The 18,984-nt window shown below is 32.7% G+C and overlaps 5 protein-coding genes and 1 long non-coding RNA gene across 7 annotated transcripts; 4 read left to right on the plus strand and 2 right to left on the minus strand.

Moving 5' to 3' along the window:
• The first annotated feature begins 97 nt into the window (after positions 1 to 97).
• Epg5 (ectopic P-granules autophagy protein 5) lies at positions 98 to 9,399 on the plus strand. Its single transcript, XM_015933434.3, has 21 exons — positions 98 to 421; positions 585 to 1,282; positions 1,358 to 1,578; positions 1,648 to 1,807; positions 1,893 to 2,490; positions 2,581 to 3,149; positions 3,216 to 4,486; positions 4,565 to 4,727; positions 4,815 to 4,905; positions 4,971 to 5,048; positions 5,121 to 5,263; positions 5,328 to 5,478; positions 5,554 to 5,751; positions 5,817 to 5,942; positions 6,027 to 6,108; positions 6,195 to 6,346; positions 6,410 to 6,572; positions 6,651 to 7,493; positions 7,556 to 7,780; positions 8,233 to 8,629; positions 8,717 to 9,399. Exons 1-21 carry the CDS (start codon positions 254 to 256, stop codon positions 9,072 to 9,074), a joined length of 6,855 nt encoding a protein of 2,284 aa, XP_015788920.1. The 5' UTR covers positions 98 to 253; the 3' UTR covers positions 9,075 to 9,399.
• A 225-nt stretch (positions 9,400 to 9,624) lies between these two features.
• Positions 9,625 to 10,741, plus strand: LOC112539256 (uncharacterized). Its single transcript, XM_025161627.2, has 3 exons — positions 9,625 to 9,922; positions 10,008 to 10,108; positions 10,178 to 10,741. The coding sequence occupies exons 1-3, from the start codon at positions 9,791 to 9,793 to the stop codon at positions 10,587 to 10,589; spliced, it is 645 nt and encodes a 214-aa protein (XP_025017395.1). The 5' UTR covers positions 9,625 to 9,790; the 3' UTR covers positions 10,590 to 10,741.
• A 919-nt stretch (positions 10,742 to 11,660) lies between these two features.
• Positions 11,661 to 13,683, plus strand: LOC149093161 (uncharacterized). The gene is made up of 4 exons (XM_089269846.1): positions 11,661 to 11,797; positions 11,871 to 12,696; positions 12,762 to 12,862; positions 12,936 to 13,683. The coding sequence occupies exons 2-4, from the start codon at positions 12,565 to 12,567 to the stop codon at positions 13,342 to 13,344; spliced, it is 642 nt and encodes a 213-aa protein (XP_089125972.1). The 5' UTR covers positions 11,661 to 11,797; positions 11,871 to 12,564; the 3' UTR covers positions 13,345 to 13,683.
• A 427-nt stretch (positions 13,684 to 14,110) lies between these two features.
• On the plus strand, positions 14,111 to 14,801 carry LOC149093162 (uncharacterized). Of its 2 annotated transcripts, none has more exons than XR_016200274.1 (4): positions 14,111 to 14,248; positions 14,341 to 14,451; positions 14,543 to 14,592; positions 14,714 to 14,801. It is a non-coding gene; the product is annotated as an uncharacterized LOC149093162 (long non-coding RNA). The 2 variants fall into 2 exon arrangements; XR_016200273.1 differs by having other exon boundaries at positions 14,543 to 14,648; positions 14,714 to 14,746.
• Positions 14,802 to 15,380: 579 nt separating this feature from the next.
• Slbp (Stem-loop binding protein) lies at positions 15,381 to 16,165 on the minus strand. Its single transcript, XM_015933435.3, has one exon. The coding sequence runs from the start codon at positions 16,163 to 16,165 to the stop codon at positions 15,509 to 15,511; it is 657 nt and encodes a 218-aa protein (XP_015788921.1). The 3' UTR covers positions 15,381 to 15,508.
• On the minus strand, positions 15,381 to 18,913 carry LOC107365839 (zinc finger BED domain-containing protein 4). Its single transcript, XM_015933409.3, has 2 exons — positions 18,563 to 18,913; positions 15,381 to 18,391 (listed from the first exon to the last, which is right to left on the minus strand). The coding sequence occupies exons 1-2, from the start codon at positions 18,774 to 18,776 to the stop codon at positions 16,824 to 16,826; spliced, it is 1,782 nt and encodes a 593-aa protein (XP_015788895.1). The 5' UTR covers positions 18,777 to 18,913; the 3' UTR covers positions 15,381 to 16,823.
• Between the last annotated feature and the right edge of the window lie 71 nt (positions 18,914 to 18,984).

Raw genomic sequence — 18,984 nt, forward strand, 5'->3', positions numbered from 1 at the left:
CTTAATGTTCGTACTGCGCCATCTATGTCTGACAAATGAAATAACTTGAAAACAATGACACCTGGTGATTGTTGACAAGTATCTTTTCCAAAACAATTTAAAAATCATCTGACAGCAAACCAAAGTGTAAGGAATACTTAATGTTTTTATTTTTGTTTCTTGCATCTGATACAATGGAAATAAATTTTCATAGATAATCTAGTTTATGCTGTGTAACAAGTTGTATCCTCCTTTCTCTATCTTTTAATGTTAAATGTCTGAATTGATGATGATGGAGTCAGTTGAGTCAATTTCTGACATTCGTGATCAAGTGATCTGCAAGCTTAAACGAATTAAACCGTATACAGAAGGTCAATTATTAGCCCTTCATACAAATACTGAATTGAGTAACTCACGAGAATATGTTGATAAATTCATTAAGGTAAGGGTTTTGATTTTTTCCTTTTCATGTCTAGATGTGATTTTTAAGGATTTTAGATCTGTTAATATATTCATTATTTATAAATACTTTACATTTCAATTTATTTCACGCCCTCATCTCTCTTTTCCTTTCCTGTGCACCATCATTCAATGCCCACATTTAGGAATCATTGGCACTTGATGATTGCAATTTTTACCAATGTCTCGGGAAATTAAGCAAATGGAGAGAATTGCTGGCTAAAAATAAAAATGATTTGGCTCAATTAAAGTCCAACTGTGAAGAGGATCAAAGTAAAGCCTGGCAGCTAAATAGACGAGTATTAACAAAAAAAGGACGCTGCTCTGATAATAGACAGGTCGAAGGAAAACACACTTTTAAAGAAGCTTCATTGCAAGAAAAGCGTGTCAAATCATTGGAATCCAATTTACTCACCCTTAGAGAGACTATTGTTAATGATCACTGCTATCATATGCAAATGGCCCAAGCATCTCAGAAGCATATTGAGTATGAGATTGAGCTTCTTACAAAAGAGCCTGATAGAAGTCTGAAGATTCAAAAAATCAAACCAGTACTTTCATCTTTATTTGCATTCTACCGAAATTCTGAAAATGATGAAGACGGATTAGTGAGTTTGATTAAACAGTGGATTTCCAGATTGGTTGCTTGCCTTCTTGAAATAGCGGGTTATGAGGAAAGATTATTTCTACTTAATCATGTGTTGAGGTGTCCTGGAGGAATATCATCATGGGCAGCCGGATTCGTACAGTGTCCAAGTCCATTTCACGGCTCCAGTTATGATGAAGCGATCGAAATTCTCAATCACTGTATGAATATGATATCAACAATAATTTCTCCAATCAGGTAAGTTATGATCTTAGAAACTTAAATTATCTTTATTTTCATCCTTTATTTTTTTCTTCACTATTTGTCTTACAGAGCTCGTGAAAAGTTTATTCAGTGTCCTGCGTCGCCTACTAAATCTTGTGAAAATTCATCTGAGGAATACTGGCATCTTGTCGATGCTGATGTTGACGAGGGTGAAGACGTTCTTGTAAATAGAGTAAATCTTACGGAATTCGATGTTATACATCTTCTTAAGCAAATTCCTTTTGATTCCATGTTGAAATTTTTAACAGAAAGACATAGTTTTATAAATGGTAAGAAATATTTGACTCATTAGTTATCGCATTTCAGTGTTCATTGGCAATTTTTCCTTTCTCATCTAGAATCAGAAAATGGTATTGCATTCGGTGAATATTCTGAACTTTCAATGCTCAAATTACTCGCAATTTCCACCAAGATGGTACAAATATTGCGTCAAGGTCTATCAACCTTCAATTGTATGCGTTTCCGAACTTTGACCGATTATATAACATTGGCGATAAGGTAAATTCAATCTCAATTTGTTTAAATAAACTATATTTATCAAATTTTTGATTATATATTGATTATCTTTATCATTTTTCCCTAGAAAAACTGTAAATTCTGTGTCAAAATTTTGGCAAGCCTGTAAAGGTTCCTTCAATCAAGATGATGCTCTCGTTTTAAGGCTACAAGTTGAATATGACCATTTCATTCTTAGATCCGTTGTCACAATTTTGAGCTGCCAACGTTTTGGTGTATGGAAATTTGTCAGTGTTATACCATTTGCAGGTGTTACTGAATCAATGATGTGGCATATCGTTTGGGTCTTTTATAACAATGGTCGAGATGAAATCGATGAACTTGGAGGATTATGTCCATACTTTAGTGATTCTTATTGGAAAAGTAAATTTAACGAACCAGCAATGAAATTTCTCTTCCGAGAGAAACTTCCATCTCTCTCATCAACTGAAGCTGAATGCTTATTACGCTCTCTTGGAAATATGATAAAATCAAGGAACAATGAAGAGATAGAATTTGTAAATACAATTGCGACTGAAATGTTTGAAATAAGTTTCCTAGTACACGAAGTCAACCTCAAAATGAGTGCCACTTGTATCCAGGTTCTTTCAGAATGCATCGTCCAACATCCTTTCATCATATCAGCATTACTAGCAAAGTTGAAAGAAACTAAGCCTGAAAATGATGTAAGTATCTAGTTTATTGAAATATCTAATTCACTCCATTAATTTTGCTAATTTATTAATCTAAACTTATCTATCTTTCTGTTTTGCCAGCTGATAATTGACCTCTTTGTAAAATTACCTGTCACTTCTTGGTTTCCTGATGACTCAATACTCGAGATTTTACGAACTTGGTTGTGCGATTATCCCACTAAAAGCCTATTCAATCGTCTAACTCGTGTCTTATTGATTAAACTTGATTACGGTTTTAATGGAGGTGAACCCAATTTGAAGCCACCCGTTCATAGAAACATTGCTCTCATCGTTTATGATGGTATCATTGCACAAACTAAACCTCTCGAGTCTCTTGATACTCCAATTAAGTGCACCTTTTCTGGTTTTGATTTTGAGTCAGCCATCAAATGTGCCAAATCAAATTCGCTTGCTTCATATATTGAATGGACCTGGAGAGTATTTCTGTTGTTTAAGCTTCACGAAAGAGATTATCCGATAGAATTTTTCAAGCAAGAAGAAAATCTAAAAGCACCAAAAGAGCCTAACTCATTTTATCCGGTTCCAAATTTGCAAATAGATTGTGAAGTTTTTCCCGTATTTAAAGGAATGGAAAATAAGAATGTTTTTGCCTATTATCTTGGCTTAATGATGACAGAAAAGGGTCATAGGTAAGCAATTAACATTAACTGCTTCTTGAATAACTTTTAATATTTTGATTTTTTTTCTCTTTCTAGTGTATTAACATTTGAAGATGACATTGAGATAATTATCTACCTTTTAAATTATAAATGCTACATTCCTTGCATCCGAATTCTTGAATGTCTTCTTCCAGTTTATAAATCAAAGCTAAATGATCTAGCCACAAATGCCAAATTTGTTAGCACTTTTTATCAACTTCTTATGTTGGATACATCTAGAGTGGTCGATTGTTTGATTGGTGTGATAAAAAAACAAATTGAAGGTGAACGTGACAAGAAAGAACTAACTATATTCTGGATTAAACTGCTCTGTGAATTAGCTCACCTAGTATTTCAAAAATACTCTGCGTCATGGTTTGTTGCATCTCCTCGAGGCTTACAACAACTTGTTAATATTTTTGATCAGATATCATCTTTCATATTTCTTGATGATTTTCTTATGGAAACTGTCATTGATACTTTTGCACAACACATGCCTGATCTTCAAAACACTAAACAACCTCAACAAGGAGTGTCTCGTTGGATCCCATGGACATCAAATAACAAAAAATGTGATTGGACGACACCATTTCATTACTTCTGGGAAAAATTTCCAGACAAAATATGGTTTGCCTTTTTAGTTGCTCAAGCTGATTCTTTGAGGATGGAAAAGATTTGGGAATCGATAGTTAATGAATTAAGCACCAACATTGATATGTTTGCAGATTTTGCAATCAAATCAATTTGCGACAGGTTTTATCGAACGCCTATTCCAATTGCATTGTTACCAATTAATGAATGGGCCAAAACAATCATTGATTGTCCTCCCTCTCATCCTCTTTTACCCTTTTTATGGTTCAATTTTTTCTCCAACTTTTTTGCCAATTCGCCAACTGGAGGCTCATGTGGCTTGCGACTTGTCCCTGAAAATTTACTTAAACGCCTTAAAACTAAACTCGACGTTCTCATTGATTATCATCACAAAACTTTGACTGAACCCAGAAAGGATTTTGCTGCTGGAATGTCAGAGAAGGATAATCATTTCCATACAGAAATGGTAAAGTTTTATCGAGCTGCTATTCTGTGGTTACAAGATTACCACCTTCATGATGCTTTTGTTGATGTTGATCATCTAACACCGCAATATCAAGTAGAAATGCTCAAATTCGTTATGAATTCAATCGATACAACATTTAAATCATTTGTAGATGAATCTAAAATAGAAGATCAAGCAGCTTATTTCGTTAAATGGTTATATGATTTGAAAAACATAAATAAGGACGTGTTTACGGAAAATATCTCAAGAGATGATCCTAACAACATTGATGGTAAGTATTTTTTTGTTTGAAGCGATTTATTGTTCGATAAATTTAACTCGAATTTTCTTGCTTTATTTAATTTTTTAGAAACACTTTCGAGACTGAAAATTGAGAAAGTTGGACCACCAGAAGAAAAAATTCCTAATATAATGTTTTATGATATTGAAAGTATTGAATTTTTGAAGAGAACTCCAGGAGCTGTTATGAAATACTTAAGAGATAATATCAGAACAATCATGGAAGAAAAAAGGTGATTATTTTGAACTGAATATTTTGATTAGCATAATCTGTAAATCTATTGTTGACCATAACATTGCCCTTTCTCTTTTTGTTTCAGTTATTTTGACAATCGTACTCAAAGGCTATACAATCTGAGTGTCAGTTTAGTTGATGCTATCAACAATCTGTATCAAAATTGTAAAAAAGAGGTAAATCATGAATCATTCTGTTAATTTGATCAATTTTAATCCCCAATAATTTAATTTATGCATAGACTCAATTAAAGCTCCCCTGTGATAAAGACGGTTATGATCCTGATGGGTGTTCTGGTGTTGCTATAATTACTATTGAGGTGAGTTTACTATTTCTCATCTATTTTGTTTTCCTTTGTGATATTAAATTATCGTGATTGTATTTTTCACAGTTTATGGAGGCAGTTGAAAATGCTGAGACTGTTAAGAACATTGAACGTATTAGAAATGATTTTAATAACTTGGTTACTGAACTTCTGGAGCTTCCGTCAGATAAATCAATTTGCGCCTCAATCTTTATTGAAAAATGTATTCCGTAAGTAATCATTTGTTTATATGCAAAACATTACATTTCTAATTTAAAATTTTCATCTCTTTAGTCTCCTCATGAATGATATGGATAAAACATCATCAGCCGATCCATGTGAAAGTCTTTTAAGATTTTATCTTACCTGGATTGAAGAAAATTCATCTTTAAATTTTGCTCCTTCCAAAAACCTGTTCAATTTACTGATTGACAGTCTAACTTTTGTTCGTATTATTTTCGATGATTGTTTTTACTTTTCATAATTAACATCAAAACTAATGTTTATTTTTATTTTTTAGGATCAAGAATTACAAAGAGATAACAACAGTCACTTTTTACTTCAAACTAGTCTAGATAAACCAATAATTATTGAATATTTAGCTCCTCGACTTGCACCTTCTCGATGTACAATCAATTGTTTCTTGTCCATGTACGAAATGATTCAAAAAAACCTTTACAAAACCCCACCACACATCTTATTTGTCTTATTAAGCAAGGTAAATTAACGAAGTAACATCAATTGTAAAATTCATTTTCTAATCTTATAATTTTTTCTTTTTAGTTTGATGTCAGTAACTGGTTGAAAGTTGCTTCAGATGAGAAAATCCACCAATTCTTGAATCTTTTGATAAACGCACTTTTCGCCTTTGGCCAAGATCCTGATTCAGACAAAACAATGCTTTTAGGGGTATATTGAAACAAACATGGAAGAAGTTTTTCCATTAATTACAATTTTAATTATCTATAAACTAATCTTATATTTTGTTTACAGCTTTACCGAAAACATTTACAATACATGGTTATTTGTCGATTCCCTTCATACCTTCATCCAGTCATTCAAAATTTGCTTAGAGGTACATAATTATATTTTGTTGTGTTTAAGTCATGAAAAATGTTCTACCCAGTTTAATGTTTTGTTTTTTTATCTCAAATTAAATAGGCATGGACTCATTTCTGTTGTATCCAGGTCTTTGGAACGATATTTTGCTCTCTTTCGGTTTCTATTTACCTGCCAATAAAACTAAACTAATCGATTTGGTAAACGAAATGCGAAAATACGCAGAAAGTCAACCAATATTTTCAACGTATGAGGTAAAATCGGATCATCCTAGAATGACATCCTCATATACTAATATTACCAAATTTGACTCGCAGTTGCACAACTTGCTCAGCCTATTCACAAATCATTTCAAACAAATCAAAGAGGAAAAGATTCGGATCGATCTTATTGATTATTTCAGAGCTTACGTTCAACCATTCAGCATTGTATTATCAACGATATCATTAATGTGGATCCACAGCAACAGAAAAGAAGCTGGTGAATTATCCGACAACATATATTTAAAGGAAAGTTTAAGAATTTTATTAATTTATTTATTTATTTTATCTTTTACAGTTGCGTTTGACCATGTTTGGCCTCCTCTCTACGAAGCATGGAAACCTTGGTTAATCTCATCTGAAATAAGTCAAACTGTAGACAAGAAAGATTTTGATCAAATTTGGGATTTATTCATTTGTAATCTTCAATATTTAATGCGTATCTTCAACGAGAGTAGTTCACTTATACTTTCATACAGTTGGAGGGTTCTTGCTGAATATTATTCATCAATCAAGGCATTAAATCATGTTGTCTATTCTGAAGCTATCCAAAACAAACTCAAAAGTCTACCTTGGAACTATTATATTCCAAGTTCTGATGATATAAAGCTTATGTACGAAGCCTGTCAACACGAAAAAACACCACCTTTCATGCTTATCCGTCATATCCTGTGTACAGTCAACTGGAATTCGTGTGTACAAACAATTTCATATGAATCTATACCTCAATCAATGGAATGGCTCGCTTATTCCATAATTTATGCCATCGATAAATCGGATATGCTGGAGTTGACAGATTTACCAATTTTCATGGTTACTTCAGAGCAAGCCAAGTCCATCTGTCGTCTTCTTAGATCAAAGTTAAAGATAACTGCGTTAATTCATAACAAAAGTGATATGAATAAGTTTTATCTTCGAGTTATTCGAGTTGTCTGTGGATTAACTTTGAGTGAAGAAAACTTTCGAAGTGGTGCACTAAGAGAAGATCACAAAAGGAAACAAATTATTTATACCGAAACTATCACCAATTTTTTGCTTGATTCCATTCGAAATGACCCGAACATTCTCAAAGACGAGCCTGAAAAAATTTCCATATTTCTTAAAAAATGCCTTGAAGATATCATTGGATCTCTTAATGAAGGTAAGAAATATCCTTTCCAAATTTGTAGCAAATATTAATTCAGTGATCTTATTTTTTTAAAGGTTCCCATCACCGTGAAGCATTGCTTACAACTCTTTTAAAATTTATAAATAGTGTAACAATTCATGACCCACAACATATTTTACTCAGAATTATTTTGGAACTCGTATCTGAATCAAAAACAAATATATTGGAAATGTTGGATTGCTCTCGTCGAGCCATCAAGTTTTTCCCACTTTTTATTTACCTAAGTGAACGATGTATCACACTTTATGCTATCGCTAATGGTAAGAAAAAATTCTAACAAGGGATGCATGGTTGGTCCTACGACAAGTTTGAATTTTTTTTGGGCTTAAAATATTCTAATGGATCAGATATGACCCTTTGTAAAGTCTTTCGTTTCGGAAATTCTCCGTTTCAAAGTTACAGGGTGTCAAAGTATCAATTTTGCATAGTTTAACACTATTGAAAGCAATATGGATTTGTTAAAAAACATATTGACCATTTTATCATAGATCGACATTACTGGCATTAAGCATATTAACCTGCGTAAAAACAGCTTTGAAACCCTGTAACTTTGAAACGGAGAATTTCCGAAACGAAAGACTTTACAAAGGGTCATATCTGATCCATTAGAATATTTTAAGCCCAAAAAAAATTCAAAATTGTCGTAGGACCAACCATGCATTCCTTGTAAGGTATTTGCAGCATTTCTAACGACTATTTTATTCTATTTCAGGTTCTCTTGATGATTTGATTAAAATCTATGGCCTTCCTGATACTTTTGATCCTGATATTTACAGAATTTGTGATCAAACCCAAGCCCATCTGACTTTATACGTGATCTTTCAATCTGAAAAATCATCCAAAAATATAATCCCGCTGTTGGCTGGAATGCTTGACTGGGCCTGCCAATTGAAATCTTTGTTGCACTATGAGGCCAAAATACTAGGCCTTTGGTTTATGCTTATAAAAGACGTTTGCTATTACGCCTCCAGCGATGAAGTGTGTAATGGTGTGATAAGTTCTGCATTGAAACTATGTAGAACGCAATCTTACATGGTTGATGAAGTTGTCAGTCAAGGATTCCTATCTTTTGTTGCCATGAAATTCACAAAGAAAACATTAACACCAAAGTAAGTCTCTCGTACTTTTTTCATTGAATTCGTTTCTTCAAACAAGTGTCTATCTTGCTATTAAATACTCATTTCTCCCTCTTACAGGTCTGCTTTTTTGATTGCCGCAATGTCGAGCTTCTTACTGAAGAGACTTCAAGAAATCCTTCCATCTTTTCATCCTTTGTATAATGAAATTTGTTCAATGGTTAAATTATCTTTGGGTCGACTTCTATCAATAAGAAAAAACAAAGATTTCGTTGATGTTCATAGTTTGAATGAAAAAACTATTGAAATGGTTGAAGCGGAGAAAAAAATTGATTTAGAGGGAATTGCTTTGCTAAAGAATTGGCTATTCGCAAACTATTCCGATGATCCAGTGTTTCGTTTCATCCTGACCGATAAAGAAATAACTGGCTCTGCAAATGAACCAGATGATAAAAGTAATCCGAAGATAGCAACTTAATGTGATTATAACCATAAAACTCACTATTTTACTCATTTTTTTGTTAAAAATTGTCAAAGATCTTTTATATTAAATTTGATATTTGATTTCGAATGTAAAAATTTCGCTCACAGCGACTTGAAAATCATCGTTTTTGGAACATAGTACAATTAATTTAAACGATAGCAAATTACAAATTTCTTTAAGTTTGTACAATTGCCATGATTGACCGCAAAATGTACTCAATTTGTATTTTTCATTATAAAAAATTTCTCAATCGAAAGAATTTTATTCACAATGGTGAGAATTATAATTAATATATTTAATAAAGGTTTATCTGTATAAATATTCCATATTCAAATTGTATTTTATCATATTTTATCTCTTTGACTACACTAGAGTACCCGCCGGGTACTACCCGGTTAAAGCAATTTTTTGTGTTCCATTTAAAGCAATTTTTATAGTCGCCATCTATGATTTTATGTAAATTTACATTGTTTTCATTGTTGTCATCAAATGCTTTAACCTGGTACTTTAGTGTATTTTCAATCTCACCTGAGCATCACGTTTTTTTCAGGCGGTCGTTTGGTATTCTTGTGTTTCCAACGAAAGGGTTGCTTTAAGCATATTGTTTCCGTTTTACAACGAACCTAGATCTCAAAAAATTTCTTATTTATCAATATTGATTCGTTCACCAACATCTTTTGCTAAATTGGTCATTACCAACTCTGTTTAAAATGAATGCAAACAGTAATGTGCCGGGTAAAGTGACGATCAAAGTGAAATTGAGTGATGAAGATTATCATGATATTGTTCTTGACTGGTCAGATGAAAGTTGTGAATACAAACAGCAACTATTTATGCGAAAGGTAAGATCATTCAATCATCCAATTTATTAATAATACATTAATACATTTTTAATACTAAAAACATGTATTAACTTACTTAAAACAGCTTGCTTCATTCACCAGAGTACCGATTGAATACTTCACAAGTGTAATCGTGTCTCATGAACAAGATACACGCATTTTTCACAACCAAGAAACTAAATACAGGTAAAAATTGTTTTTGTTGACTCTTTAAATAAATTTTGACTGACATCGGGTTTTATCTCCATCTGCTAGAATTGACATGTTTAAACCTGTTGAAAATGAAACTTTTATGAGTATTTTCAGCGATGGCGATTGTTTCTGTCTAAATACAATATTTTTTTGGTCAAACCTAGATAATGGTCTTGTGATACAATTTGAACTAGAGTCTTCAGATCGGGCTAATGTTTCACAATGTAGCCGATTCTGGTGTCAATACACGAGTACTAGAAGTTTAATGGATAAAAGAGTAAAAATACTTACAAATTCTGAGTTGAATGCAAAACTCAATGCTGCAAGCGAGAGACGGCATGTTGATAATGGTGCTGAGTTTAGGAGACTCTATTTCGGTTACAATATCAATCAAGTTCACTCAATGTACTTTCATTGTCGTTCCGAAGATATGGACTTCCTCCCCGAACGTCTTTATTCACCGAATCGTGGTTAATTTTAATTTTATATTTAACATTCTAAGTATCAATTGAATCCGTTTCTGCGCCGAAAGAGAAGAATACTTAATGTTTTTATTTTTTCCTTGCATCTGATACAATGGAAATAAATTTTCGTGATCAAGTGATCTGCAAGCTTAAACTAATTAAACCGTATTCAGAAGGTCAATTATTAGCCCTTCATACAAATACTGAATTGAATAACTCATCGAGCTGCTATTCTGTGGTTACAAGATTACCACCTTCATAATGCTTTTGTTGATGTTTAACATCTTACACCGCAAAGTCAAGTAGAAATGCTCAAATTCGTTATGAATTCAATCGATATAACATTAAATCATTTGTCGATGAATCTGAAATAGAAGATCAATCAGCTTATTATGTTAAATGGTTATATGATTTGAAAAACATAAATAAGGACGTTTTTACTGAAAATATCTCAAGAGATGATCCTAAAAACATTGATGGTACAATTGTCATGATTGACCGCAAAATGTACTCAATTTATATTTTTCATTATAAAAAATTTCACAATTGAAAAAATTTTATTCAAAATGGTTAGAATTATAATTAATATATTTTATAAAGGTTTATCTGTATAAATATTCCGTTACATATTCATATTGTATTTATATTGATGTATTATCTCTATGGCTATTTTCAATCTCACCTGAGATTCAGCACCAAAGACTTAAAAATTTAAAACACTCAATTTAGTTTCTGACAAGGTTACTGTAACTTTCCTATTCTGAGGTCAAAACTGGTTTATGGTCAGTTCTTTTTAGGTTTTTTTCAGGCGGTCGTTTGGTATTCTTGTATTTCCAACAAAAGGGTTTCTTTAAACACATTGTTTCCGTTTTACAACAAATCTAGATCTCAAAACATAATTTGCTAAATTAATCATTACCAACTTTGTTTGAAATGAATGCAACCAATAAAGTGACGATCAAAATGAAATTGAGTGATGAAGATTATCATGATATTGTTCTTGACTGGTCAGATGAAAGTTGTGAATACAAACAGCAACTATTTATGCGAAAGGTAAGATCATTCAATTATCCAATTCACATTCTTAATACTAAATGTTGTCTTACTTAAAATTATAGCTTGCTTCATTCACCAGAGTACCGATTGAATACTTCACGAATGTTTTCCTGTTTCATGGACCAGATACACACGTTTTTCACAACCAAGAAACTAAATACAGGTAAAAATTGTTTTTGTTGACTCTTCAAATAAATTTTGACTGATATCGGGTTTTTTTAACTTCCATCTAATAGAATTGACATGGCTGAACCTGTTGAAAATGAAACTTTTATCAGTATTTTCAATGATGGTGATTGTTTTTGTGTCAATACGACATTTTGTTGGTCAGACCAAAAAAATGGTCTTGTGATACAATTTGAACTGGCTACTCCAGATCGGGCTAATGTTTCACAATGTGACTGGTTCTGGTGTCAATACACGAGTACTAGAAGTTTAATGGATAAGAGAGTAAAACTACTTACAAATTCTGAGTTGAATGCAAAACTCAATGCTGCAAACGAGAGACGACATGATGATGGTGCTGAATTTAGTAGAATCTATTCCGACTACAATATCAATCAAGTTCACTCTCTGTACTTTCATTGTAGTTCCGATGATATGCACTTTCCCCCCGAACGTCTTTATTCACCGAATCGTGGTTAATCTTATAATTAATATATTTAATAAAAGTTTATCTGTATAAATATTACATTAATATTACATTTCTGTAACTTTCCTATTCTGAGGTCAAAACTAGTTTCTGGTCAGTTCTTTTAGGTTTTTTTCAGGTGGTCGTTTGGTATTCTTGTGTTTCCAACAAAAGGGTTGCTTCAAGCACATTGTTTCCGTTTTACAGCGAATATAGATCTCAAAAAATTTCTTATTTATCAATATTGCTTAGTTCACCAACGTAATTTGCTAAATTTCTCATTACCAACTTTGTTTAAAATGAATGCAAACAATGAATTGCCGGATAAAGTGACGATCAAAATGAAATTGAGTGATGAAGATTATCATGATATTGTTCTTGACTGGTCAGATGAAAGTTGTGAATATAAACAGCAACTATTTATGCGAAAGGTAAGATCATTCAATCATCCAATTTACATTCTTAATACTAAATGTTGTCTTACTTAAAATTATAGCTTGCTTCATTCACCAAAGTACCGATTGAATGCTTCACGATTGTAATCCTGTCCCATAGACTAGATACATGCATTTTACACAACCAAGAAACTAAATACAGGTAAAAATTGTTTTTGTTGACTCTTTAAATTTATTTTGACTGACATCAAGTTTTTTTTAACTCCATCTGCTAGAATTGACATGGTTGAACCTGTTGAAAATGAAACTTTTATCAGAATTTTCAATGATGGTGATTGTTTTTGTGTGCATACGTCATTTTGTTACTCAACCCGGCGAAAAGGTCTCCTGATAGAATTTGGAGTGGCGTCTTCAGATGTGGTTAGTGTTTCAGAATGTGACTGGTTCTGGTGTCAATACACGAGTACCAGAGCTATAATGGATAGAAGAGTAAAACTACTTACAAATGCTGAATTGAATGCAAAACTCAATGCTGCAAACGAGAGACGACATGATGATGGTGCTGAATTTAGTAGAATCTATTCCGATTACAATATCAATCAAGTTCACTCAATGTACTTTTGTTGTCGTGACGGAGATATGGACTTTCCCCCCGACCGTCGTTATTCACCGAATCGTGGTTAATCTTTATGCTATATTGAACATTTTAAGTATCAATTGAAGCCGTTTCTGCACCGAAATAGAAGAATCTTGGTTATCTTATCATTAAACTCTTAACCTTTACATTTTTTGTAACTTCTATTCTAGTTTCGGAACTTAAAACTTTTGTACCAAAAGTTATTTAGGTTCGTATGGGTGCCATCTATGTCTAAATAAAATAAACTTGAAAACAATGACACCTGGTGATTGTTGACAAGTATCTTTTTCAAAACAATTTAAAATCATCTGACAGCAAACCAAAGTGTAAGGAATACTTAATGTTTTTATTTTTGTTTCTTGCATCTGATACAATGGAAATTAATTTTCGTGATCAAGTGATCTGCAAGCGTAAACGAATTAAACCGTATTCAGAAGGTCAATTATTAGCCCTTTATACAAATACTAAATTGAATAACTCATCGAGCTGCTATTCTGTTTAAAGGGTGTTGAGGTTAGTAAGGTTCAAGCTATCGCTTACCCAAATGTTGATAATGAGATAAATATGATAAAAATGAAAATATCAATGGCAAAGATGGTTGATGAAGACGAAGACAATGAGACATTTTCATTTTATCATCTTTATCTCTTTATCAACATTTTGGTTAGTGATTGCTTGAACCTTACTAACCTCAACACCCTTTACAAGATTACCACCTTCATAATGCTTTTGTTGATGTTTAACATCTTACACCGCAAAGTCAAGTAGAAATGCTCAAATTCGTTATGAATTCAATCGATATAACATTAAATCATTTGTCGATGAATCTAAAATAGAAGATCAATCAGCTTATTATGTTAAATGGTTATATGATTTGAAAAACATAAATAAGGACGTTTTTACTGAAAATATCTCAAGAGATGACAACAACCTATCCTGAAAACATTGATGGTAAGTATTTTTTTGTTTAAAGCGGTTTATTGTTCGATAAAATTAATTCAAGTGTTCTTAATTTATTTAATTTTTCTTGAAACACTTTCCAGGCTAAAAATCGAGAAAGTTGGATCACCAGAGGGAAAAATTCTCAATATAAAGTTTTATTATATTGAAAGTATTGAATTTTTGAAGAACAGAACAATTATGGAAGAAAAAAGGTGATTATTTTAAACTTGCTATTTTGATTAACCACTTATTCTGTAAATCAATTGTTGACGATAACATTGCCTTTTCTTCTTTCTGTTTCAGTTATTTTGACAAGTTCACTACTCAAAGGCTATAAAATCTGACAAGTGATGGTAAGTGTCTGTTTAGTTGATGCTATCACCGATCTGTATCAAAATTGTAAAAAGAGGTAAATCATGAATCATGTCGTTAATTTGATCAATTCTAACCCCAAATTATTGCATTTATTCATAGATTCGATTAAAGCTTCTCTGTGATACAGACGGCTATGATCCAGATGGGTGTTCTGCTATTACATTATTGTTGGAAATCATCCTGATTGTATTTTTCACAGTTTATGGATGCAGTTGAAAATGCCGAGACTTAAAAATCAAAGTTGAAAATCACATATGCTATCGCTAATGGTAAGCAAAGAAATTCTAACGTATTTGCAGCATTTCTAACGAATATTTTATTTTATTTCAGGTTCTCCTTATGATTTGATTAAAATCTATGGCCTTCCTGATACTTTTGATCCGGATATTTGCAGTATTTCTGATCAAACCCAAGTCCATTCAACTTTATATGTAATCTTTCTATCAGAAAAATCATCTAAAAATATAATCCCATTGTTGGCTGGAATGGGCCTGTCAATTGAAATCTTTGTTTGGAGGGAATTTCTTTGCTTAAGAATTTTTATTCGCAAATTATTCTGATGATCCAGCGTTTCGTTTGATTCTCACCAATAAAGAAACAACTGACTCTAAAAATCGGTTCTGACTGGACCAGAAAATGCAAAGATTGCAATTTAATGTTATAATAACCATAAAACTCACTAGTTTACACATTTTTTGTTAAAAACCGTCCAAGATTTTCATATTAAATTTGATATTTGATTTCGAAAGAATTTGATGCAAAATCGTAAGAGTTATAATATATTTAATAAGGTTTTATTTGTATACATATCGCTTGTAAATAATTGAATCGTAATATTCGATATGATTATCTAAAATTGTCCAAAATACATTGTTAAGATATAAAATTTGCAAATTATTGCAGAGCATAGATGAGATCATTAACTTCGGACATGTCTATATCGACCAGATCTAAATCGTCAGATTTCTCGCTAGATTCCTCGGGTGGATCGAATGTGTGCAATTTTTTTCTCCATAATTTGATCTGTTGATCCCAAGAGCGACGGCTGAATTTCAAAAATTTGTTTGGTGTCTGTGGATCATCAGCCATCCTTTTGTCTTTGGGTATGATTTTGAGATAATTTTGGTAACCCAACGTGTTTTTTCCATAATCGATTTGTTTCGATCTTCTATTTAACACTTGTTTGTCCTCTTCGAATTCCAACTGCTTCTTCCTTCTCTTGGTACATTTTCTAATATCAGTAGAAGAACAGGTGGATGATGATGATGAGGTCTCGGAGGCTAAACGTTTACGCGGTCTTTTGCTTGCATTGTCTTCACTCTTGCATTTGTTGTTTTTGTCGATTTTGGCGGCATTTTTTTCACTTTTTTCAATATTTGAATTGTCGTTTGGTTTAGATGTTAATTTAACAATTGAAGAATTCATTTTCTCCCAGATATCTTCTTCATTTTCAGAATCAATGTCGGCCCAATTGACACCGTCCAAAATATTAACAACAGAAGTTATTACTGGTGAACTGGTTTCCGATCTTGAGATTGAGTCAGATGACATGGTGGTTATGTTTTGATGATGGTTTTGATGATTATATTCACAAAATTGAAATAAATAAAAAGGATAAAACACAAAAAAAATTTGCAATAAAACCTGTTGATGTAGACAGCACGAAGACAAAACTAAAAATGATTAGGTTTGAGAGCTAGTTTTGGACTGTTTATCTTCTAATCGCGCGTAAAACTTCAAAAAGAGAGGGAAAATATTCTGAACAACTCCTTCTATTGTTGATTTTGTGAAACTTGTTGAAAAGCCTATTAATATGGCAAGTTATGAATCATAACTTATGATTGCAAGTTTAACTAAAATAAACGGTTTATTTTTAATTTTTAATATCCAACCAACTTATGATGTTCCTGCGTCAAATAATCATGATTGGAGAAAATTACCGACTATTATTGAGGACTAATATACCGAGTATTAACGGAGTGAATATTAATAAGGATAAATAACAATAGATTTTCGGAATTTGTTTTAAGATTATGATTTTATTATGAAAAGAAGCGATCTTTTTGTACATACAGTGAAATTAGTTTAATTACTCAACATGCGAAATGAATAGATTTTTAAGGACGACCTTATCAGAAAGAGAGGCAAAAAATGGCGGTTGAGGTTGTAAATCTAAAACCCTAAAAATTCATTAAATTAGTTTGGATTCCTAGATTCCTTTCAACTCATCAAGCGACAAACTGTTTAGAAACAATAACCTCTGCAATCGTTTAGGTTTAATTTGGCTCCGTCGATGGCTCACAAGATCACCATGTTTAGTAAAAAGTATCTCAGGTGAGACAGAAGTTGCAGGAACGCTTAGATGCTTAAGGGCATAATTTTTTAAATGCTTGTCAAATCCGATCTCATGCCAAATTGCAACTGGATCGGAGAATCGGTGGGAAATGGGTGATTCAAGATATGTTTTAAGTGAAGGATGCAATGAATTATTACAAGATTGGTCGATAGAAATATTCGAGGCCAATTTGTCATGATGAGACCACAGTAAATGGGTAGCCGGTTGTTCAACTCGAACTTCAGTTGCCGTGGATCGCGTGTTCAAGTAGTCATTTACAATACGAAGGGCATTTGAACATGCAGTGGCATGCTGAAAATCGATATTTTTGAATCGTGGGTCAAGAATAGTGGAAACTGCAGCAATAGTGGCAAATTCTGGATCACCAATTTTGGCTTGAATGGTTTCGAAGCAAGCTTGTTTTAACAACAAACCACTGTCAGTGATGGGTGAAATACTCTCCAGAGCTCTTTTCAGGCACAATGTTATTGGAATCACTTTGCTGAGTGTAGGAAATTTCTCTCCACACAATTCATCAGCAACAAGTTGTAATGGTTTCAATACTGCTAACACATCCATGAGAACGTCTTTCTCCTGGCTAGTCACCATTCCTCCTCCATAAGATTGAGTCAAAGCCAGTGATACAAAATCATAACAGGAGATAAATCTTTCAACCATTTTATAAATCGATGTGAATCGTGAATCATTACACTGCACCAACTTAACATAACGTTGTCCTTCATGTTCGAATACTCTTGCCAATTCATCTGAGGCAGCTTGTTCACGAACGAGAGCATCAACAATGCTTTTAACTTTTTCTAAGACCGCCATGACATCAGTTGTTGCTTCAAGAGCTGCCCGTACTGCTAAATTCAATCTATGAGCAAAGCAAACAAAATTCCGACCTTTTCCTGGCCATATTTGTCCACTCTCAAGTAAATTTGCTTCTCCATCGGTTACCAAACAAACAATCTTGAATGCTGGAATATTCCATTCTTGCAATATTTCTTCAAAAGTTGACTTGATATTTTGAGCTGATTGATTTTCATCAAAAGGTCTACAAGAGATCAAAACAGATTTTGTACGTCCATCATTTCCTATATAATGAGCTGTTACATTTAAGTAATTTGTGGCGGTAGTAGTTTCCAACCAGTTATCCGCGGTCAAACTAATGTACTCAATTTTAGAAAGTTCAGCTTTTTTCTTGTGAAATAATATATCATAATAATGGTCGAGCTTGTTCCTGGCTAATTTACTGGTTATCGGCGTATAACATGGAACCAAATCTTTGATCAAATCACTAAAACCATCACCATTAACGATATTAACTGGTATATTGTCTTTAGCGATGAATTTTAAAATTGAGCGTACAATATTCTCTTGGCTATTTCCAATCTTTCTAGTCTCAGGAGTCTTCTGTGGTGTAGCATTTGCAGAAGCGCCTAAAATATAAAGATAAAACGATAAATATACAATATAGATAGCAAGCAAAAACCAAACAATAAAGACTTCACAAAAATTGAAGACTTATTTCACTACAAGATATTCAACATTTTTGGCTAAAAAATAGTTACAACCATCCTGAAGTAATTAAGCGATAATAGCTAACTTACCTGGTTGAGTTATTGTAACTACCTGGGCTGGTTCTCCCAAAGAAACATCAGCTTTTTTAGCAGCATAAATTACAGGATGTTTGGATCTTAAATGTTTATTCAAATTGGATGGATTGTTGATAACCAAAGTAGATGAACAATATCGGCAGTAAGCTTTTCCATGTTTCTCGTCTTTTTGGAAATGCTCCCATACTTTACTCCTTATTTTAGGCATAATAATAGTATCAGTAAGTCCAAATTGAATGATATCGTAATCACGATCCAAGAAAGACGATAGGAATGAATATCACAAAGTAAAAAGCTAATTAAACAAATTTTTGTTACTGATGTGTTGATAGTATAGGATTCAAATAAAAAGATGGGATGATATTTCAAAATATCGATAGCAGTTTGTAACCAGGCTGCGCCATTGAAGACAATGT

Source organism: Tetranychus urticae, chromosome 3 (assembly GCF_039701765.1).
Source record: "Tetranychus urticae isolate SD_2017Ah chromosome 3, NJAU_TeUrti_SD_1.0, whole genome shotgun sequence".
In the NCBI taxonomy this organism is placed as follows: domain Eukaryota; kingdom Metazoa; phylum Arthropoda; class Arachnida; order Trombidiformes; family Tetranychidae; genus Tetranychus; species Tetranychus urticae.